Below are 24,342 nucleotides of genomic sequence, written 5' to 3'. Positions count from 1 at the left end.
CTCCAGAAGCATTTTTGGCTTGGCCACATTCAATGGAAATACTGCTGTTGAAACTATTGCTGTTATGTTCACAACAAACACAGAATTCCAGATAGCTGTGAATCAAGCTGAACTAAGGAGACCATCCACTCTCTAGGATTTGAAATCTCTGTAGGCTCCTTTCAATTAGTTTTTGATTTAAAAATGCTTAAAATGTATGTGTTTCTTTGTCTGTCTACCTTATTCTCTCTTCCTCTCCTCCCTTCCCTTCTCTCCCGCTCTCTCTCCCTCCCTCTCTCTCTCTCCCTCCCTCTCTCTCTCTCTCCCTCTCTCTCTGTCTCTCTCTGGTCTTTCATCACCCAATCATATAATCATGAGAGCTGATAATCACCAGAGCTATGAAAGTTAAAGAAGCCCTCCAGAATTCTCTGTAGGAATCCTGACTTTCTCAGCAAGGTCATGCAGAATTGCAGAGCTGTTCCCCGTGCATGCACCAAAGTGATTAAAAGCACAGACTTTGTACATCTAAGTTCCTCTCTTCCCGCCAATACTCAGTGTTGCCCAAACAATCAATTAGACTCCAAGGATGCTCATGGGAACGTTCCTGGGAGGAGATACGGATGCCTGGTCGAATGCTCAGCCTTTACACTGAGATCCCACAGCCACGGTGTGGTTTCCGGGCTCTCACCCTTGTTAGACATCAGCTTTTGGCAGGTTAGATAATGGGTCTGATTGGCAGATTTCCCTTAAATAAAATAGGAATAAAAACGTTTCTCATAATGTTAATATAATTAAATGCAATAGTAGTTCCTGTAATGATTCTGCCTTAAAAAAATGTTTTTAAATGCCTGGCATACAGTAGGTGCTTTTTTCAATATCAATTATTTTCACTACTTATAATGGGTACATTTTCAGATGTTATTGGAAACTATTCAAATTATATCACTGACACATACTTTACCATGCATATATCTATGGTAATAAAGCAGAATTCACCATAGGCTTGCTCCATAACCACCAAACATGGAAATTAGATTACAAGTATGCCTTGGTACTGGGGTACACTAAAGATGAGAAAACGTTTTTCTCCCAAGCTCTGGTTTGGGAGTTGAAGAAAAGGGATATGTATGTTGAAAAAGAACAGTGAGATAAATAATACCCTTTGCATAAAACTTTCACAGTCCCTATCCCCTGCCCCAGCCATTGTCTAGTTACAGGAAGCAGAAGAACCATTTGTGAAGACCCATATAACTGAAGCAGGTCAAAGCCTAAGAATATTATTATTGAGTGCGACAGAAGCTATTCTTCTAGGTAAGGGCTGTGAATGTGGGCTACAAGAATGGTATTAATGTGAAGAGAAAAATAGTGGAAAGGACGTGTGAATGGAAGGTGAATTAAGACATTATGGAAATTTGGAAATTTAGCTCATCACAAAAGAAATTATCCACTAGCATCCAACCTCACATGGCAGCAACAGCAACCAGACTCTTCTGACATGTCTATGTATTTATTGATACTTTGCCCAACATGATAATTAACTGTCCATTATACTTATGGACTCTACAGTTTCACCCATATGTGCATTGGATCTAGGACAGCTGTGTTGTGTCTCCTTATCCCATGACAGAGCCTGGAGTCAGCCACATCATTGACAAAGGGTGGATGAACTGCTGAAACTGGAGAAAGAAGTTGGTTGTCGTTGACTTTGAAACCGAGATCAAACAAAAGTGACCTCTTGAAAGTTTCCAACTCTAATCCATTTTAGAGTGCAGAAGATGAAGGTGAAATCTAAACTGTGAATAATTGCCAAATAAGAGGATTAATCTACAAACTGTACAATGGAATGTGATACAATGTCAAAATGTAATTAATATGCTTGGCCTTCAGGTTGGATATATCTGTTGGATAGAACAGATAACTCTTGATTTTATCATAGTATAGTTAATGCCATGTGCATACAAAAATATAGATAATAAACTACTATATATATAACTGAAAGCTGACACTCATTAATGTGATTACTAAGGTATGCGCTTTTAAGATATTTTTACATTTAAATTGCAATCTGTGTGATTAGCAAATTATTCCAAGAGAGTTAACACTTTAAGACATATGTGCGCAAATCTATCGAACACTGCTTTTTATATACATATAAAGCTACAGAGCTCCCAGGGCACTTGTCCTCTCTGGTGGGTCTAAAAGCTGGGTTTGCCAATTCTCAGCCAATGGTGCGCACATGTAACATAGGCCTGAGGTCAAGTAAAGCTGTTTTTTTTTTTTTTTCTTTTAGGCATATTTTTAAGTTTGTAAAGTTTTAAGTCAAGGTAAGGAGCACTTTCACTAGTTTAAATAAATGGAAACTTGTGCATGACCCAGTCAGTATTGGAGAAACAAAATTCAGAGGAAATTACTGATCCCATAAAGATCTTGCACCTACCACAGCCTGGGGCTGCAGTTGCAGGTATTTCAAGACTTTAGACTCGGGTCTATTTCAAATATGTGGGCATAGACAATTCTTCTGCATTTGTATAAACCAAGTAGCTCTGGTTCTTTGTCTAGTAGAGGAGGTATTGCTCTAGCTTTTCATGGGGTAATCACAGGAAACTTCAAAGTGCTGGGAATCAGTGGGCTTTAACTAGACTGCATGAGCCCACAACTATTTCCCAATGAACAATATATTGAACTACTGAAGGCAGAATAATCATGATGGACATTAGATCCAAGAAAGTTTTAAAGTAGTAAGCATATAATTATGTTACATGTCAAAGCCACACTAGAAATTCACAACAATGGTGCTGAATGGTGAAAATAAGGCTAAATTAAATTTGGGCCTTCTTAAGGAACAGATAATGACTTTTGCTTTCACATATGGTCAGCCTATTCTGCATAGCCCTTTATTCTTAAACATTCAATATTTACTCACCCAAGTCTTCTACACATACTTGTACATTTCAGCTAGAGATGTGCTATAAAAGATCCTAGCTTCTTTCTGGCTTATTACCTGCAATCTATCATTCTTTATTTATTACCTAATGATAACCTGCAAAGGGAATAGTAAAAACTCTCCCATCTTCAGTTAGGTAATCTCTGCAAATAAAAACAAGGTTTATGGCTCCTTTGACTGCTGCAGGGGGAATACAAGTCAAAATGCTGGTTATGCTGGGCACTTCCCTTGTTTATGATAACTTGTTAAGCACAAGTGATCTCCCAGGTGTTGGGAATAGGCAACTTTCTTCCAAAAGGTGGCTCTAAACATTGCAGAAGACTCTCACGTTTTAAATAGCTTGCTCAAATGATTTGTCTTTTTATCATCCTAATTGTTTTCATAAGTCACTCTGAAGGTTCTAATGTAATAAATAATATTCTAATGTAATGTAATAAAACACATTCTAATCCTATTCCCATCCCATCTGTGGGACTTCTCTGAAGGTCAGTATAACTTCACCTCTTGGTTCCTTAACTCTGTTTGAACTGGCTTGCATTACAAAATGTGCACTGATTTTCTGATTAGATTTTATTTGTATTACACAGTTCAATAATGAGTGGTGGGGGGGGTGCTGAGGAGAACAAAGACTTGTTCAGTTCTTACTTTGTGCCAAGTCCTGTATTAAGGGCTTTCATATGTTCTTACTCAAAACTCACTCAGCCCTAGGAGGCCACAGTGTTAATTGTGAATGAAGAAAGCTGAAGCCCAGGGTAGTGAGCGAGCTGGCTAGTAAGATAAATCACACTTGACCAAGACCTGTCTGACTCCAAAAGCCATGTTTTTCATCATATTTTCCATTTACTTAAGAAGCATTTTTATTCTACTTCTCGTTTGAATGTTTGTGTAAGGCAATATCTTTCTTTGCATGTAGAGTTCATGTTTTCCCGCTGATTTATTTTGCAGAATGACTTCCACAGTCCTTCAATTGTAGGTTCTCTGAAGTGCTTGTTGACTCACTTGGTTCTGGATTTTGATAAAAGACATCAATTATTATCTGGTTTATCTTAACTAACCAAATAAGGTAAATGTTGAGCATGTTTCTGATGTTACGAGAAGTGCCAGCTTTTCATCTTTGAGTGTCAGTATAGACAGTCACTGCATCACTTCTTGTGGAGGATGCAGGGTGGTGAAAGTGCATGTTCACAAGAATCTTAATACACAATAGGCAATCTCTCTTTGGGGTAAGCTTGGTAATTACATAAGACATGCCTAAGAGACTGAAGCGCAGAAATTAGGATGTCTCTATGCTTAAGCAGTAGATACAAAAGGCTAAGAGCTGGACAAATGCCACTTCGCTGCTTGACTTGTACTTCACATAAATTACATCATATCATGTTACTCAAAGTGTATTGCAACATTTATTATTTAGATTTGTTTAGAGATTTTCTTTATCTGTAACTAGAGAAATGACTCACATGGTTAGGACTGAAAAAGTGCTCACCTCCCATTGGCCTTTCCTGAGATCATCCACATGTGAACAGCACTTGCCCCATTTGCTTCCTTGCTTTTGAGATATACTCCTAGGGCCTCAGAGACACTCCTTAGACCTGCATGATGGCTGATTGGGGAATGCATGCTTCCCAAATGCAACTTAGGGCCAGTTTTAGATTGGGTCTTTTGTAGTCAATGCACTCCCTCTGTAGATACAGTGACTCTCTCCAGCACAGATACAACTAGTATCTTTCTTCCATCCATTTACCCATTCATCAACTTATTTATCCAACCATGCACCCATCTTCCCGCCCATCCATCCAGTTCCTTTCATGGGCTGGGAACACTGCCAGGCAGTGGTGGTACGGTAGGAATTGTAACAATCACGGAGCTGCCCTTAAAATGCTCTTTGTCTATTGAGAGGAAGGGGTAAATGCTGAACTCAAATAAGAATTTAATTGAGATAAGTCTTCTTAAAGAGAAAAATAAGGTGTGGTATGGATGCATAAGAAGGAAGCCTGCCCTGGCTTGGGGCAACAGTGAGACAGTGTGATATTACTTATGGGAGTGACTTTTCAACTGAGACCTAAACAACTAAGTGACATTTAACCAGGAGGAATGGGACGGTAATTGTTTTACAGACCGAGGGGAGTTTCTTTATTTTGGAACTTACAAAAAGTTGGCGCAGCCCCCTTGCCCACTTTTGCTGGAAGTTCCGTAGGGCACAACTTGAAGTGCCTTCTGTGGAGGAAGGCTCAATCAAAAATAACATTCTTTGAAAAAGTTCTCAACAACTGTGGATGTCAAGAGGGGTTTACCACATTGAAGGAAAAGCTCTTGCTCTTTTTCACCTAAGAAGAAAAGACTCATACAAATTTAAATTATGATAAAAGAACAAAAGGACCCTAGGGTTACTGAGACAATTACTTTCACAGATTTTGGATACTAAAAGAAATCACCGACTGCTTAAGCCACATTTCACTTGACATGTTTTGCATCCGATTTCTAATGTATTAAAGGATGTACAAATAACTATTCAGTGACAGAAAATTAGAGCCACCAGATACATCACGTCACTACTATTGAAGCTTCCTATTATTTTAATACCATTTTTAAACTAAAGGCAACCAACCATTTAATCATATGTATAAAGCTAGCGAGTGATCAGCATATGATTTTTTAAAAATTTTATTCCAGTGAGACTTATTTTTGCTTCAAAACTGCTAAGATTTTACATAATGCCACGACATGCCTTATTTGGTATTTCCATTTGTTATTGATTAAATATGAAGAAAAAATAGAAATTCAACCTATTTTTAGGTAGATATTTTTTCAAATAAATTATTTTAATTAGTTTCTATATATTTCTGTGAAATTATAGGAAAGAAGACACAAAATTAGCACTGATTTTGCTACTAATTTACAATGCTGATTTACTTGATTTTAAACACATGCTGTTTTTCCTAAAAAAAAAAAAGCTAAACTCTTAAGTAGTGAAAAATACATTCAACAAATGACAAGTGATGGATGTTGTTATTTTGAAAGGAATCAAAGTCAGTAAAAATGATCCATGCCTGGAATCACTGGGGGTGGAGGATCAGCAGGAGAGCAAGTGCAACTAGGAGTTTCTGATTCACTGCTGCAGCTCATGGCACTTGAGTGTTGGTAGGGGATTACTGAGAACAGCTGTTGTCCACAATCACGAAGGACAGGACTCCATTGAGTGTGTAAATTCCCTTTGATACAGAGTCTGGCCTCAGGCCTCTAGATGATGATACCCTAACTTCTTCTTCAGGAGTGATTTAGAGTAGCCAAGCTCAGACTGAAAATAGACACACACACAAGCCCCTGAGTGCTAATTTATACCTGAATGAGTCATGAAATACAACTCCCAAGCCTACTGAGGAAACTGTTCCTTCTCCCTCCTGGCAAGCTACATAAGAGGCTTAATTTTAATCAAAGCAATAAAAGAGGTCAAGTGCAGCCTACCATGGGGGAGGAATGTCTGGACACATTGTGCCTGATAGTTTCAGCTCCATACAAGAATAAGCCTGTCACAAGGCCTAGCAAGGTCTAGTTAGTGAGCCAGCCCATTCTTTTCCCTATGTAAGGCTGGAATATTCCTACTTCAGTTTTTGGGGTCTCTTTTCCCCATCCAAACCGGTGGTTATGCAGATGATTTTTGTAAGGCAACAGATGTCTTGTTCCTCCACTGTAAAAATCATTCATTATTTGAAGACATTCTTATTGAGGGCTTTACTATACGCCAGGCACTACTGAAAGTGTTGGGGATAAAGAAAGGAAAAGTCAAACATCCCTGGTATTTATTCTCTCAATAATTAGGGTAGTAGGCAGCTTGATTATACAAAGAAATCACCTCTCAACTCAAAGCTTTCCCTTTAAACTCTGTTTCCTGATGTGAACCTGAAACTATACAAATCCCATTTCTGTTTTGCCACCTGCTCCCTATTCACATCCACCAATAGCTCACACAGTGGGGACAGTCTAAGGAAGGTGGAAGAACTGGCTCTTTCCTGCCTAGCCCCTGCGGACAGTCTACCCCTCACTTCCTGTCTGTTCCTTGTGGACTTCCTGTCTGTCCCAGTGGGCTTCCTGTCAAGCCCCAGTAGACTTCCTATCTGCCTCCTCACTTTCTGTCTGTTCCCTGTGGGCCTCCTATCCGTCCCAGTGGGTTTCCTGTCTAACCCCTGTGGACTTTCTTTTGGCTCCCTCACTTTCTGCCTGTCCCCCATAGACTTTTGTCAGCTTCTGTGGACGTTCTGTCTGTTCCCTCACTTCCTCTTTGTCCCAGGGGTGGACTTCCTCTTTGTCACCAGTGGGCTTCCTCTCTGTCTCTGGTAGGCTTCCTGCCTCCTGTTCCTGTCATTCTGACTTCACCTCTGCAGTGGCAGATCATTCTAGTTGCAGCTGCTGATTCCGGTTTGTAGCTTACTTAAAGAACAAGCTACAGTGTTTTCCCTCAGAGTCCTAGCACCAGCCAGCTCCTACTACTAAGGGATTTGAGGCCCAGCTCCAAATTTCTGAATTTTGAAAATCCTAAACTCTCCGCTTAGTTTCCGCAGCCCCAGGGGCAGTATATGCTTCTTGTAGTTGTTGTCTAGGGTGCTTTGATATTCTCTGTTTAATTTTTCAGTTCTCAAGTGCCTACTTAATACATTGTATTAATTCTCTCTCTTCAAATAATTTGTGTGGTTTCTGTCTCCTGACTGGACTGTGATTGATACAGTTAATGATAAATGCCAAACAGAAAAATAAAGTAGGAGTAGGAAGTGAGAAACAGGGATAGGAATGAAACAGGGACTGGATGAGTTTAGATGGGTGGGCCAAGGAAGTCCTTAACAGACTTCCTATCTGTTCCTTGTGCACTTCCTGTCTGTCCCAGTAGGCTTCCTCTATAGCACCAGTAGACTTCTTTCTTAAAAGGTAACATTTAAGGAGGAAATAAAGGTCACAAGCATGTTAAGCAGATACAATCAGACTGCTCTCGTTAAACCTCAGGCAAAGCAAGATCCTGCCTTCAAGAGCTTGGTTTCATCTGGACTTTTTTACTCTCTTTGTACTGGACTTTTGCTTGAGCAAGCACTCTCTTTAAAAGTAGATTTCAGACATCCTGTCATGTAGACAGTCCCAGGCCTGTATCATCCCCGAGTGGCCACAGGGTTCATCTTCTGTTACACCCAGGGAATCAAGTTTCAGGTCTGAGCATTACTAAGAAGTCATCTCTTAATTGCAAACTCTCCTTTTAAACTCTGCTTTGTGAGGCTGAGGCTGGGACTCTACAAATCCCATTTCTGCTCTGCCACCTGATCCCTATTTCATGATGAAGAAGTAATATCATCAAGTGATTCTTGGTGAAAACATTGCTGGACAGAGAATCTGAAGACACACCATAGACGTGTCTGACTCCACATGACTTTGTAATATTGACCAACTGACTCCAGTCCGCTTGGATCTCAGTTTCATCACTTCAAAAATGAGAGAAGTGGAACAAAACCATAGATTTTATAGCTAAAATTCTCTAGTCATCTAATTTTTGTTTACAACTAACAGTAAATTAATAGAAAAATCTGTCATCACTTCAAAGATGAAAGATTACCTTATAAAATATTATTTGATCTAATGAAATATATTCATTTCTGTTAATTTCAAAATTGCACTACTGTATTTGTTCTTACATAATTAGCAGAAAAGTAAGAAGAAATTATCTACATTTTCGATTAGTTCTTCACAACCACCTTAAATTTCCTAGTCACCACCGGCTTTGGCCATTCTTTATCCAAAAACCTAGCATTTACTACATCTGTCTCACGTGCCTCCCAAGACTGACATTTTTATCTGCTTATGCCATCAGCAGTCTTCTCAGATAGTGACACCTTTCTTTCAAAACTTATAGTATCTCTTCTGATCATTCCCCATGTGGGTTCTTCCTTTCTATTCCTATTTTATTACCCTGGCTCAAGAACATTTGTTAAAGTCAGTTAAAAATCTGGCAGCATTTCAGACAGTTGCCTAAGATTTATTGAGTGTTTTAGAAAAATCTCTCAGTGACTAGCACTTCCAGGGAATCCCTGGAGTTTGTGGGTAGAAATGAAACCCAGTACAATTCAAACCAGGGCCCTGAGTAAGTTTCAAATCAAATGAGAATATAGACAGAACTGAGAATTACAAGATTTACAAGTTTTCCAACATTTTTGAAAACAATAATTGGACTTTAGGAAAAATGATACCTATCCTATGCATTAATGCCTTGACAAACATCATGTTTTATGCAAGAGGAATTAAATTTCATGCAGATTTTATGCCAATGGCAGTCGACAGATTATATTAATTTTTTCTAATCCAAGTACAGAGCTTTCAGAAAATCCTAAGAAAAATCTGTTCCCATCATATGCAACAGAAAACATTTTTAAACAAACCTCACTTAAAAATATTGACTAATGGAGTTTCTAAAAATAGTTTTGTTTAAAACCCTAGCGATCGAACCATTTGTTAATAAAGTATACACTTCAAAAGAAAATTTATAGTGTTTGACATTAGTCATAGCAAGAAATCAGATGAAGTGGATTATAAAACTAATTTTACTTTTATTAATACCCAAAAATGGAGGTTGAGAAGATAAAGAATTTCTGTTTGTAAATTGGAAATACAATCACTCATTACAAGAAAAAAATGAATTTAGGTTAATGTTTAACAAGAACTTTGGGATACAAAGATGAATAATAAAGGACCCTTGAAGAGTTCATAGTCTGGTATTAAAAAAACTGTAAATAAATAATTATGGAATAAAGTACACATATGTGCTTTAATACTTATACACTGCAAATTTAACATTACGCACTGCAAATGTGGTCACTAAGCTTAAACAGCATTAGATGCTGAGGAAGATGGCGCTGAAGTGGAAACCAATGAGAAAGTCATTACCCCTTAGAGAAAGTCCAGGTGATACAATACAAATTCATGTGCATGAGCTCACAGGCCCCTGTCAGGCAGCAACAGCTTCACGATTAAGGGAAGTGAAATAGTGCTGTGGTTTCAAGTGCTAGTTCTGGATTCCCATGTTTTGAAGAATTAGCTTTGGGATCATCTGTAACGTGGGGATAATAAAGTGGTCTTGTATTATAATCTGTAAAATATGTTAATAATAGTGTCTATTGACGACATACTTCCAGAACGGCAATTTGAGGAGCATGGTGGGATTTCACCCCAGTGAAAGAACTACTTGCTGAAAATTACACACATGCATGCACACATATGCATCAACCATTTAAAGTCCTTGGAAATTATCTTAAGGGCATAAAATATGGAGAAACAATTATTGAAAAACATTTCAACAAACCTTGAACAGAACAGTGAAATTTGGTAGCATTTGAGCCATGGTCTGCTCAAGTCTTTAGCTTGGCCCCAGCTCAATGCGACAGAAGTTCTTCTCCAGGCATATGTAGCCAAGAAGATAAAGAATCCCTATTTCCTTACCCCCAACAATGTCTATTCTGGGACTCCATTTGCAGCACAGGGGAGGAAAGCCACTTGCATCTGAAATTCCTTCAGTTCCCTATTGCAGAAGCTCTACTCATGAGAAGTTGATTCTCTTCTGCCAAGCAGCCCCTACACATAGAATGGGCACTGCTCTCCAGGCCTGTCAGGCCAACAGCAATGAAACCCTGAACACCTCCACTGCATCTCAATTGCAGGTTAAAGTTTCAAGACAGGAAGCAAAACCAGGGAAGACAAGGGGTTACCATCCCAACAGCTCTACTCATAGAGTATGGGTGTCACAGTGGGAGAAGCAAGCCACTCTACCACTCCCATTTGCAATTCAGTGTCTTGGAGGTTTTGCCCAGGGGAAGAGACAGGCTGCATGAACAAGGAGCTTGCCTCCAGGTTCTGAAATTATTTGGAACAGAAAGTAGGAACTTCATGCCTAAGGGCATTTTCAAACATAATAAAGATTTTGGTTGTGAGTAATTAACAAGAACCATTTATGACAGCAAGGATGACCCTGGAAGACAATGTGCTAAGTGAAGAAGCCAGAGACAGAAAGACACATACTGTATGGTCTCACTTATACGTGGAATCTAAAAAAGAAGTTGAATACATAGAAATAATGAGTAGAGTATTGATTAGAACACTCCTTCCCAGTGGCAGAAAGGAGGAAAAATTGGGGAGAAGTAGGTCAAAGAATACAAACTTACAGTTACATAGGATGAATAAGTCTAAAGACCTAACATACAGCATGAGGATTATACTTAATAATACTGTATTGTATACTGAAAATTTGATCAAAGAGTAGATTTTATGTGCTCTTAACTAACACACACACACACACACCCACAAAGGGAACTATGGAAAATAATAGATACATTTGCTTGGCTCTAGTAATGATCTCATTGTGTGTGGTGTGTGTATGTGTGTGTGTATAAACATCATGTTTTCACCTTAAATATATATGATAAAAATACATTAAAAATAAAAATGGGCCAGGCACAGTGGCTCACACCTGTGGTTCCAGCACTTTGGGAGGCTGAGGCGGGTGGATCACAAGGTCAGGAGTTCAAGACCAGCCTAGCCAACGTGGTCAAACCCCGTTTCTACTAAAGATACAAAAAATTAGCTGGGCATGGTGGCGCACACCTGTAATCCCAGCTACTCAGGAGGCTGAGGCAGGAGAATCACCTGAACCCAAGAGGTGGAGGTTTCAGTGAGCTGAGATCGTGCCATTGCACTCCAGCCTGGGCAATAGGGCGAGACTCCATCTCAAAAAAATAAAATAAAATAAATAAAAATGAAAAAAGAAATAAAGGAAGCCATGATGGCAATGTCATACAGAGAATTTGAATGAAGATACATTTTTAAAATAAATAAAAAATTTTGAAATTGAAAAGTTCTACAATACACAAAATGTAGAATTCATGATGGGGCTTAATATTATATTTGAACTGCCAGGATAAAATCAATGAATTTGAAGATAAACAAGGAATACAGAAAAAAATGAATGAAGGAAAAATGAATGGAGCCTCAGGGAAATGTGGGACATCATTAAACATATCAATATATGCATAATGGATACCAAAGTATACATGCTAACATATGTGTAATGCAATATATATAATAAACCACAGTGAAATAAACAGTTGACTTTTCACCAGAAACAATGAAAGTCTGAAAGCAGTAGGATGACATATTGAAAGTGCTGAAAGTAAAACAACAAAAAACCATCAACTAATGCAGAACAGTTCTACAGATGACTATGACCAGCTGAGTCCTCCCCATTTTCTTCCTCGCCATTCTCAATAATGACTGCAAAATGTGCTGGAAATGCAACATCATGAGATAGGAGGAAAGGGCAGAAACAACCTGGACTCTGTTGCAGTCCCTGCCTTGTAGTATGATGTGATGACTGAAATGTAGAACTTGTTGTGATGATTGAACTGCAGAACTTGTCCAGCGCCTCATGTGCCCAGGTATAAAATCCAGGGTGGGCTGCTTTCCTGGGTGCCCCAGCCATGTTGCATGCACAGACAAGACTTCATCCACCCAGACAGCTGTATTGAGCCTTGTGTACCAGCCTGTGATTATTCCTAGACTTCTGCTGTCTCTTGTTGCCCTACCTATCTCTAAGTAATAAACCCACTTCATGTAACTTGTGTGCGGGGGTTGCTGTCTCACCAAACTCAGACAAGTTGCTAACCTCTGCACAGTGAACCCTCTTCCAAAGCCAATAATCTCTACCCAGTAAATCAGAACCACAATGGATACTCCTTCATACTCCCTGGGATGGCTATTTAAAAACAGAGAACAATAACAAGGTTTGGCAAGAATGTGGAGAAATAGGAACCTTCAGACATTCCTGGGGTAATATAAAATGGTTCAACTAATGTGAAAAACAGTTTGAAAATTCCTCAAAATGTTAAGTGTAGAGTTTCCATACGTCCCAGAAATTACAGTCCTAGGTATTTACCCAAGAGAAATGAAAACACATATTCATACAAAATCCTGTACACAAATGTTCACAGCAGCATTATTCACAGTAGCCAAAAAAAGTAAAACAATAATGTCCATCAACTGATAAATAAATAAATAAATAAAATATGTGGTATACTTTAGCAACAAAAAAGGATAAAGTACTGATATGTGCTGCAACATGGATGAATCTTGAACACATTACGCTAAGTGAAAAGAGTCAGTCACAAAGGTCACATAGTGTATGCTTCTATTTATAATCAACGGCCAGGTTAGCAAACCTATACTGCCTAGGATGGGAATGGGGAGATTAGGGGAAGGAGAACTGACCATAAGAGGTTTATTTTTGAGGTGATGCAAATGTCTCCAATTAGACTCTAGTGATATTTGCATATTTCTGTGAATATGCTAAAAACTACTGAATTATACAGTTTAAAGGGTGAAACTCTATTAAACGAATAGAGCTAATTAGCTCCTCTTTAAGGAGTGAGTTACATCTCAATAAAGCTGTTTTTAAAATAGTACCTATTTCTTCGACTTATCTTCAAGCTAAGTGAGATAACCATTGTAAAGCTATTAGCAAAGTATAACATTCAATAAGTCATTATTATTCTTTGTGCTATTGCCATGGTCATCACTGTCTCTTATAACCAGCCCTCTAAGTCTATCCATTATTTAACCAAGTACTAGAAAGTACCTATTGAGTGACACACATTTATGTGCTTGTGGTTGGTGACCACAAACAGATCTGTAAGAACAATTTGGTAGAGACATAAATATAACAAGGATCCTTTTTCCAAATATTACCCTTATTTAACTAAATAAGAAATATTTTAAGTCAAGATACTTGGTGGCAATACCAGGGTAAACTCTAGAAATAATTTTAGGGTTTACAGATCTCATTGAATATATTATACTTGGGTTTAATATGCAAATATTAAGGTCTTAACATTTATAGGTGGTGTTAACAGGATGTGAGCTTGGCAGATGCCAGCAGTCTTCTCCAGGACTGCTTGTTACTCCTTCATTTATGGGCATCATGTTCTAACTTTACTACGGACTTGGTTTCTGGATAGTTTCCGAAATCCTATCCTGACACTCTCCACCTACCAGGAAGGCACGCAGAGGCATCCTCCTCTGGGTTCTTCTGGCTCCCATGTCTGTCCCTGTTTCCTTCCCCTGTAGGGGACTTGCCTGTGTCCTGCTTCTCTCATTAGACAATAAACTCCTGAGGCCCAGGTCTGCTGGGCTGCAGCCATATGCAATTCTCAAGGTCATTCTGTACTCAAATTGTCATTGTGAACATGAGATTTAATTACTATGTTTATTTAGTTTTTCCTTTCTTCTTTGTGAATATTTATTTACTATAGATAGGATAACACCTCAATGATTCACTTTCATGCTATTCCTCAAACCAATCATTAGTGGACAACAGCAAAATCCTTCCAAATGTAGAGTCTGAGAATCAGGGTGAAAAATTATATATCAGTTTGGAAATTGCATTGTCTTACAACTGTAAACCATTTTCTCTAATTAAAAGACACAAGATATTATGTGAGAATTAAGCAATATATTTTTAAACCCGAAAGTAATGTTCTTATCCTACAAATTAAATAGATAGAACGGAATATAGAGCATTTCCTGCTAGATCTTTTCAAAGTGATGGCCTCTGGACTCTGCAAAGATACCTAAATAAAAACAGGGCTCTTTCCAATGCCTTTGATTTGTCCTGTCTTATGACGAAAATCCTCAACCTCACACTCTTAAGTCTGGTTGAGGTCACATTTGTAGTGACCATCTATGGACAAAGTATCAGTAAAGCTGGACTACAAGTATTTGGAAGATTAATGGAGAAGACATATAAATTTCTCTTCCAGCAGCTACAGTATCAGATACCACTGTTTATTATCCAGAGAAGCGTTTTTTCTGTTATTTATAATTTCTTTATCTTTCATTATAATTATACACTTACTTTACTGTTAACTTTTCCTGTTAACTCTGATCAAGCTCAAAAAGCGCCAGAAATCTCAAGCTATTGCAAAGCACCTCGATTCAGGGAACAGACTCCAGGGCACAGCTCAGCCACTCTGGCTCAGGGAGATCCAGGGGCCTCAGGAAGCTTGCATCCCTGCTGGGTTAGCAAGCAGTACCTTACCAATTTCCACAACCAAATCCAAAATTACCCAAGGGTAAAGGGCACAGCACACCTTGTTGCCACACAGATGGCTTCCATTTCTGGCTTAAGCCCTTGTGAAAGAAAACCAAGGAAGATGTATCTTCATTTTGTGCATTTCATGAAGAGTTCTAGTCTGTTAAGGAAGACTTATTTTTCTTGGGAGAGTGTGAAAGAAATCAGCCCCATTGTCTTCATGCTTAACAAGAGCGCCAAATAACCACCACCCTATCCATAGCAACTCAACCCAAAAGCTTCTTATGAGTGAAATAGCAATGAGATCAACTCATATCAAATTTCCCTAAAAAGTAGAATGTGAACATTTAAAAAAATTTTTTACAGGATTTAGCATTTACATATATTTAGTATTTTAAGGAATTGGTTATGAATTCAGCATCCAAAATTCACACACACAAAATCTTTATGAGATGTGGGGTCTGAATTCCCTCTCCTCAAAGAGGGAAGGAAATTTAAGCACACTGAAAGCTTTTTCTAGAAAAGCAATAAATGTCCCAGACCTGTTAGCCAAACCTTTAACATCCTCAAGACCTTGAACTGTTGACCACACATTTTCACTCTGCTGTCTAAGTCACACTTCACTCCTCTGCACCTGAGCAATTCATTTGTTGCCAAGAATTTAAGAATCTCCTAAGATTTTTCTCCCTAAATATATGAAAATATTTTAAGAAAAGTAAAAAGCAAGCCATTGAGATTTTGACTTGGGTAGGCCTGAGGGATGCAGGTAGATGCTTAGCTCAGCCAGATGCCCTCCTCTCTAGGGTCCCTGTAAATCGCAGCACCAGAAGCATCGAAGTGATGTGCCATTCCAAACATGATATGCAGGACATGGGGAATGCACCCTGGATTCATCAGTCCAGGAAGACCAGCAACGCCCTGCCATGGATGAATGCCCTAATGTGTAAGCAGACTATCATCATCAGAATGATAGATGTACAGTATTCAAAGTCTTTCAAATATCTGATCAAATAATCCTCATGGCCAATCTCCTGAATACTGTTGTTCTATTCCAAATGAAGATATTTCTCCAGTTTCTGTCAGTTAGAAGCTGTAAGTTGGAGTAAAAACATCCCCTAAGAAGCTAAAGAATTCAGATTTGGCCAGAGGTTCTTATACACAATTTTCAAGCTGAAGCTCTTCCACTATATTGTGCTCTTCCACAATAATTCTAGAACAGCAGCAGCAGGGTGGGTGTGCGCACTGTTTCCAAATAGGCCAGAGGAGGCACACAATGTTTTTTGGAAAGTTTTACTCGACAATATTCCTCCTGCTTAATCTGCGCTGCAGTACAAGAAGAACATCTATGTGAACTCGCGGGAAAGTCCTGGTTACACTCTCCTTTCCACCATCACTAACCCCGCCTCCCTACCTGGGACTTGCGCTGTACTCACCAAGCCTTGGCAGGTTGAAAGGGCCACTGAGGAGTTTCTGTGGGATCGCAAAGAGCCTTGATAGAAACAGAAGTCTTCTGGCGGTAAAGTCTGCACAGACTTAGTGCCTGTTTTTCCCAACGTCTGCACAATAAAGCCGGGAGCCACCAGACTGCTGGAAGTCCTCAAATCCATGTGGAAGTCATGCCTGGAGCCTTTCAGCCGAAGGTGAAGAGACTCAACCCCTGACATGGTCACTGCTCTTCGCCGCCGCTGATGGTGCATGATTTCGTGGGACACATAATCGCCCCTGTGGTCAACCTCGTAGGCAGAGACCAGGTCATATTCTGAAATCAAAAGAGTGAGGAGAGGCTGAGTCATTTCAGGATTCCGAGAAGAATCAGGAAGTCTTAAGATATAATATTATTTTACCACATGATCTTTCCACCCAGTCAAAAATGACGAAGAAAAATGCAACACCTACCCATACTGAATTCAAAGTGTGGGATACGGAACATCACAGTTTCAATAAAAAAATGGTAACTAAAGGCCCCATAATGTGCTATTCCCAAGCCAGGAAATCCTACGACACTTAAAACGGAAAATAAATTATTGATCAAATAAAACCAAAACCAAACTTTTAGGATTGCATTTCATAACTTGTACTAATAACTATCAAATATAATCATTTTATAGTTTTCAAACATTCCTTCAGTCACATTATTTCTATTTCTCACTGAGCTGATAAGAAATTTTACCTTGAAAACACCCAGAATTTTTCAAAAAGCAGTTAAAAATAAAAATATGATAGGCACACTTTTCTGCTAATTTTCTATGATGTTTATTCATGATATCATGGAACATAGAAGAGAAAAGGCAGGATGCACACACGGTCCAGGTCTGCCAAATGCTGACATTTGGAAATGGTCACATGTGCATTTGTTCCTGATAAAAACCGTTGGTGACCCTCCCATTGGCCTGGGTTCTTGGGACTTGATCAGGTTTCACGTCGAGCCCTTCTGAAGACATGCACCACTTTCATCTTCCCACTGAAAGGTAGCGTATGCTGGTCTCAATCATATTCAAGGAAATTATTTCTTTAAAAAAAGTAAAGAAAACCCCAAGGAACTATCAAATTTCAGGGGACCCATGTAGGTCTGCAGGGCTGTAGTCAGAGGCGATCTTTCCAGGAATGCATTCGGTGTTCACTGGGTCACCACCTTCTCAGCAGAAAACAGAGGGACACCCTGAAGCTCCATCAGCATCCTGGGCAGTGGTCCTGGGCTGCTTTTCTGTAAATATCGTAGTTGTCTTCTCCAAGGAGGTTTCTCTCCTTCTCGAAAATGGTCATTGAGTTTTCATGGTTACAAGTAGGATTTGTTCTCTCATTACCACCATAACAATATCATCTCTGCTCGCCACAGTTCAGGAGGAGGTTGTTTCTGTCCTGGACAGGCCAGAACTTGGATGGGAGGAGAAGGAGTAATGCCTGCCCCAGCCAGATGTTGCCGCGTGCCACCTTCTCAACTTAGACCTGGGCTTTTAGGTTATGTGAAGGTAACTTTATTAAAGTACTTTTTTGTTAATGATTTGTTAGCTTGTTTTACACCTATTAAATACTTACGCATTGGTATGTGTGCCTCCAACTGTAGGCGAGCACTGGGCCTCCACATGTTAGGAGAGGGCGTGCGCCCTGGCCTGCATTTTTCTAATCACGAGAAAATAACAGCTCAGCATGATGCCAACCCTTTCTCCAAACTTATGCTGAGATGTCTTTGAAAAGGGTCAGAGTCAGGCACCAGAGCAGATCTGTCTCTAGCGCAACGATGAGGAGGTCAGTCCTCAAAGACTCAAAAGTGCAGCTTCCTCTTACTAGTTTAAGACCCTGGTTCTAATGTTCCGTTTCTTCCCCTTTATCACCAACATGTGCTGTTACGAGACTCTTCTGTCAGGTGCTTCATAATCAGGGCCCTTCTATGCTTTCGCCTGAGTTGGACAGGTTTTTTGGAATAATAGGATAATATAAAATAGCATCCTGCACAAGGGGCATTTGGTTAGAAGTGAACAGTACTTGGTTAATCATATTTTTCTGGAAAAAGAAAGTTTTCCTTACAACTAAAACTCTTTCAATACAGATACTTGTCCACCCAATTCTGTCCCATCCTGGCAGGAAATTGGGTGGTTACAGAGAAACAGATAGAGGTAGCAGCTAGTGGGAAGTCTGAAAGGCAGGTGTTTGGGCTTGAGAGAAGTGAAGGAGGCCAGGATGGATGGCAAGTCTGCACACAGCTATGGACAGGTACTCTGAAGGTAGCTGGCTGAGGGGCACAGCATGTTCTGGCAGACAACTTGACAACTAACCATTGGGATTTATAGCAAAGTCAGTAACTTGTGGTCTCATAGGTAAAATACACTGGAATTATTTAAAATTTAATTAGGAAAATGAGAAAGTCAAAAAATCTGGTGAAATTGTATCCAATGATAGAAAAGGGAGAGCACAGAAGGAAGTGGCATGTCTGGCACAGGTATGTAGACTGCAGTCTGGATTTGAGCCACTCACAAACACAAAAGTGAAACGTGCACACCTGTTTGCTTTGCATTTCCCCAAGCCACTCTCCCTGCAGTGAGACTTCTGCCTCTCTTATGCCTGGGTCTCTGGACAGAGGGGAAAGGCCAGGGTGATGCAGTGATGTTAACAGCTGTCATCCTGCCCTCCCAGCCACTCAGGGGCATGCTCCTCACCTCCCACCAGCTCCCAACACTGTAGCTGAAGCAGGGGAAGGATGACAGAGAGCAGGATGGCTTGTTCCAGACAGTGGCAGGTCAGCACATTTTATTGTGTATAAAAAGATGATTACTCTTTAAAAAATCAAATTATTCTCAGATGAAATAAGCCGTATTCTTATGACCTTTATTTTGGAGAGAGACAATACTTGTCCTTTACTGGGGGCTCATATAATATTTATCATGCAAAATAAGTACTGATAAGCCACTTTTACATAAACACAATGCTGTGCCAATAAACATTCAACAACCCGCTGTCTGGAGAAGAATGACCTGGATTTTGGCATTTGCCAATTTCCCTGGTGTAAATCTTCCCCCCATGGCTGATTTCAATGACTGCTGTGCCATCACTGAATATGCAGTGTGCAGAGATACGCAGCAGCCCCCACTGCGTAGGATTTCTGCCATACAGATGCAAAAGAGGCCAGTGGTCTCAAGAGCCTAGATTATTATCAAATATAGTGAAATAATTATGAAATGATGAGCTTTGAGCATTGCAATGTTTTTAATATAATTAATTTCACTGTAAATTTATGTATTTTAATTATTTTCACAGGGATTGGTGTCTTTATTAATACAGTATTTTTTCCATAAATGGGAAAGACATTTGAAAGACTTCAAACACAATAATCTTGCAAGAAGAAAAGTTTGTCCTATCTAAAAGCTCATATATACAAGTGGTAGGTTCATAACCTCAACATTCAGGCAAACTGAACTCCAAGAAGTCCTGCAAGGCTCCCGTGAGGTCCCGATTGTCTTGGGAGAGCTCAATTCCAAAAGGCTGTGGGAGACGGCCAGAGCTCCACACCCCGCCCACCCGACAGGAGCATCTCCCATAGGCTCCACCCTTCCTGCTCTTTCCACAGTCGGCTGCTTAGATGGCACCTGACTGCAACTTGCTCCAGACTCAAAGACTGAGCCTGTAACTGTCCAAGAGCAAAGGAATGTTCACGAACACCCTAAGAGGATAGCAGGGAAGGAGAATCCGGAAAACAGAGAGAAGGGTGGGGCAGGTGGCAGGAGATGTATAGCCTTCTAAATAGAAATCAATCGCATTAACAAAAAATCAGTCCACCACCAGCCACCTCTTTCAAACACTGCTGATGTCAGGAAAGAAAAACGACACTACCTTCCTAAAGTCTGCTTTGGCAATGAGTTGCAAAAGCCTTCGACCTAGGAAATCACCCTGAGGAAATAATCCCAGATGAATTTTAAAAGGTTTGTGTAAATATTTTCATGGAAGCATTATTTGTAATGAGGCAAAATTTTAAACAAGAATAAACAACAGATAATTGGTAACTACATTACAGTAAAGTCATAGAAAGGAATACCTTAAAACTCGTAAAAAAATACTCTAAAAGAATGAAATCTAAAAGATTATTTCACCACATGAGGCAAAGTTCATAATATAATGAGCTTTCAAAGTACATTGTAAGCTCTGAAGCCAAAGTGACCTTTTAAAAGAAAAAAGCAATGTAGCCTGTAAGGAACACAGGGTGATAAGTAAATTCTTGTAGATTATCTGGACAAAATGCAGAAGGTAAATAATAAAGGTAGAGGGAGAGAAACTAGCACAATTCTATTTTATATTCTCTGCACTGTTATTATGTTCACTAATGAGCATGTGACCACTGATTTTTTTTATTATACTTTAAGTTCTGGGATACATGTGCAGAACGTGCAGGTTTGTTACATAGGTATACACGTACCATGGTGGTTTGTGCACCCATCAACCCGTCATCTACGTTAGGTATTTCTCCTAATGCTATCCCTCCCCTTGCCCCTCACCCCCCAACAGGCCCCAGTGGGTGATGTTCCTTTCCCTGTGACCACATGTTCTCAGTGTTCAACTCCCACTTAGTGAGAACATGTGGTGTTTGGTTTTTTGTTCCTGTGTTAGTTTGCTGAGAATGATGGTTTCAAGCTTCATCCATGTCCCTGCAAAGGACATGAACTCATTCGTTTTTTATGGCTGCATGGAATTCCATGGTGTATATGTGCCACATTTTCTTTGTTCAGTCTATCATTGATGGGTATTTGGGTTGGTTCCAAGTCTTTGCTATTGTGAACAGTGCTGCAGTAAACATATGTGTGAATGTGTCTTTACAGTAGAATGATTTATAATTCTCTGGGTATATACCCAGGAATGGGATTGCTGGGTCAAATGGTAATTCTCATTCTAGTTCCTTGAGGAATCACCACACTGTCTTCCACAATGGTTGAATTAATTTACACTCCCACCAACTGTGTAAAAGTGTTCCTATTTCTCCACATCCTCTCCAGCTTCTGTTGTTTCCTGACTTTTTAAAGATGGCCATTGTAAATGGTGTGAGATGGTATCTCATTGTTATTTTGATTTGCAATTCTCTAATGACCCGTGATGATGAGCTTTTTTTCTTATGTTTGTTGGCTGCATAAATGTCTTCTTTGAAAATTATCTGTTTATATATTTCACCCATTTGTTGATGGGGTTGTTTGTGTTTTTCTTCTAAATTTGTTTAAGTTTCTTGTAGATTCTGGATATTAGCCCATTGTCAGATGGATAGATTACAAACATTTTCTCTCGTTCTGTAGGTTGCCTGTTCAATCTGATGACAGTTTCTTTTGCTGTGCAGAAGCTCTTTAGTTTAATTAGATCTTATTTGTCAGTTGTGGCTTTTGTTGCAATTGCTTTTGGTTTTAGGTCTCACATTTAAATCTTTAATCCATTTTGAGTTAGTTTCTGTATAAGGTGTAAGAAAGGGTCCAGTTTCGGTTTTCTTCATATGGCTAGCCAGTTTTCGCCGCACCATTTATTAAATAGGAAATCCTTTCCCCATTGCCTGTTTTTGTAAGATGTGTCAAAGATCAGGCAGTGGTAGATGCGTGGTGTTATTTCTGAGGTCTCTGCTCTGTTCTATTGATCTATATATCTGTTTTGGTAACAGTACCATGCTGTTTTGGTTACTGTAGCCTTGTAGCATAGTTTGAAGTCGGGTAGTGTGACACATCTAGCTTTGTTCTCTTTGCTATTTTGTAATTATTTCAGCCACCAAGAACAATTTGCAATAATAGTCTGAGTCACGTGCCTCTTTAAACAAAATGTATGGCTACAATTAGTTATTTCAGAACCAACTTGTCTAATGCATACCTAGACAGGTGACAGTAAGCTGACCCCAGCAGTCACCAAGGATCTTCTAGCTCTTCTGCTCCAGGTCAGAGGGAAACAGGCAACACTGTTGAGCAGGATGTTTTCTCTGGTGGCATAGAAGCTTGTTGTGGATGTCCAGACTCACATGTTAGCCTTTCATAATTAAGGAGCTAAAGTGCATAGAAGGTAGGGGAGGAGGGTGTGCTGTATCCACTGGGCTAGAACTTCACTAAGAAGGGTTTGACTCTTTCCCTTCAGGTTCTCACCAAGCCAGGTAAGTCGTTGTCACGGAGATGTGACAACAACCGAGGTGCCAGGTGTTCAGAGCAGCCCACTGATGCACCACTCCCAGGAGGATGCTGATGCGGATTGAATCACTTCAAGGGAAAAGCACAATTAGGCAGGAAGCCCTGGTTTTCTTCTTCTTTCTTCTGTGTCTATAATGTGCTTTATCTTAAATAAAACTTCATAAATGCCATAAACTAAAGTGTTTGGAAATCTCCTGAGTCTCTCCAGAAGTTTCATGATTTTAGGCAACTAGAATTTTTTTTTTTTTTTACAAAAATGTTACTTAAAAAGGTGAATTAGAATTAACTTTTAAAATTGTAAGAATTAACTTTTAGTATTGTAAGCAAAACGCTAAAAGGGACAAGGACAACCAAAAGAAGATAGTCTGTAAACGGACAGATAATTAACTTTCTCTTGTAAATTCACCATGACAACGTTTTTTAACATTTTATATCATTTGCACCTAGCGCCCCCTGGTGGTTCTCAAAAAGATCTTATGGTGAGTGTCAATCTGATATTGGTCACGTTATGTACTCTTTGTATAATCATTCGGGAGGGAAGAATTTGAAAAGTCAATGCATATACTAAATTCTTGCCTTTATGTTATTTTATCAAATTGAAGTAACTATACTGAGAAATTCTGAATTATTAACTCTTTAATTTTCTAGATCTGGGAATACATTGAGAGAATCAAACCTAGTTCTTCCTATAAAAGTCAATTAATGTTAATATTTGATATGGCAATTTATTGTTGGTAACAATGCAAAATAATGTTTATTAACTGTCATTAGATGGGTTCAGGTTAAAAAAACCACCTAGCAACCAGTGTGACACACCTGCTTTCTCATTTACCTGATGCAGTATGAAGACAGGGAGATGCCTTCCCATAAGACAGCACATTCGCAAATGTCACTTGTAAGTGGCAGAAGTAAAAGCATGCATTGAAAAAGAATAAGACTTGTCCCCATGTCACACTGTGGCCCAGGACATGAACGTTGCTGATGGTGTCACAATAAGCCGATAAGCCATTTTGGGCACTATTATGTTTGAAGTACGCCCTGATTGTTGGAGCATTAACTTTAGTACTGAGATGCTAAGCACTTCTTTTACCTCCTTCACTGAGAATAAGCAACGATAGAGAAATACTTTAATTTATAAAGGAGGAGAAGGAGGGGTTGGGGAGAGGAAGGAGGATCCGAGGATGTAGGAGGGTATGGAAAAGGGAGTAATTTGCTCTTTATGATGGCTTCGATGCATACAGATAGCTTTAGATTCTTTCTAAGCTCTTCAGAATAAAATAAAATGAACTTCCTCACCTTTTCCCTAATGTTATACCAATAACTCTGGCAAACCGTTTTGCCAGGGAATGAAATGTAAATATTGGTGGACGTCCACTCATCGGTGCTCGCTCATACAGTTAAAAAAAAAAAAAAGCGCACAACAGCATCTTAAAAGGGGGGGTCCACAGAGTCAAGAACATTCACAGCACCTAATAAACCAGCGGCACGGGGATTACGAGCTGCTAAATGGCAAGGATTAGAAGCCCCCACCTCACTGACTTACCGCCCTTTTCCATCCAGCCTGGCCGCTCCGCGGGTGGAGGAGGACGCGGGACACTGGGGCTCCCAGGCGCTGCCGCTGCGGGTCCCATGGCGCACGCAGGTGCCTGCGGAAAACAGCGGCGACACCGCGGTGAGACGGC

At 39.6% G+C, this 24,342-nt stretch overlaps 1 protein-coding gene across 1 annotated transcript in view; it reads right to left on the bottom strand.

Annotated features, from left to right (window-relative positions):
• ADAMTS16 (ADAM metallopeptidase with thrombospondin type 1 motif, 16) overlaps window positions 1-24,304 on the bottom strand; it is a 185,399-nt gene extending 161,095 nt beyond the window's left edge. Inside the window, exons 1-2 of the mRNA XM_011940955.1 lie at window positions 24,204-24,304; window positions 16,460-16,785 (exon numbers count right to left, since the gene is read on the bottom strand). Of these exons, the coding sequence (XP_011796345.1) occupies window positions 16,460-16,785; window positions 24,204-24,291 (414 nt within the window). The 5' untranslated portion in view covers window positions 24,292-24,304. The remainder of the gene's footprint in view (window positions 1-16,459; window positions 16,786-24,203) is intronic.
• Window positions 24,305-24,342: the final 38 nt, after the last annotated feature.

The sequence above is a fragment of the Colobus angolensis genome, unplaced genomic scaffold (assembly GCF_000951035.1).
Source record: "Colobus angolensis palliatus isolate OR3802 unplaced genomic scaffold, Cang.pa_1.0 Scaffold196, whole genome shotgun sequence".
In the NCBI taxonomy this organism is placed as follows: domain Eukaryota; kingdom Metazoa; phylum Chordata; class Mammalia; order Primates; family Cercopithecidae; genus Colobus; species Colobus angolensis.
This window is presented reverse-complemented; position numbering and strand designations above follow the sequence as displayed.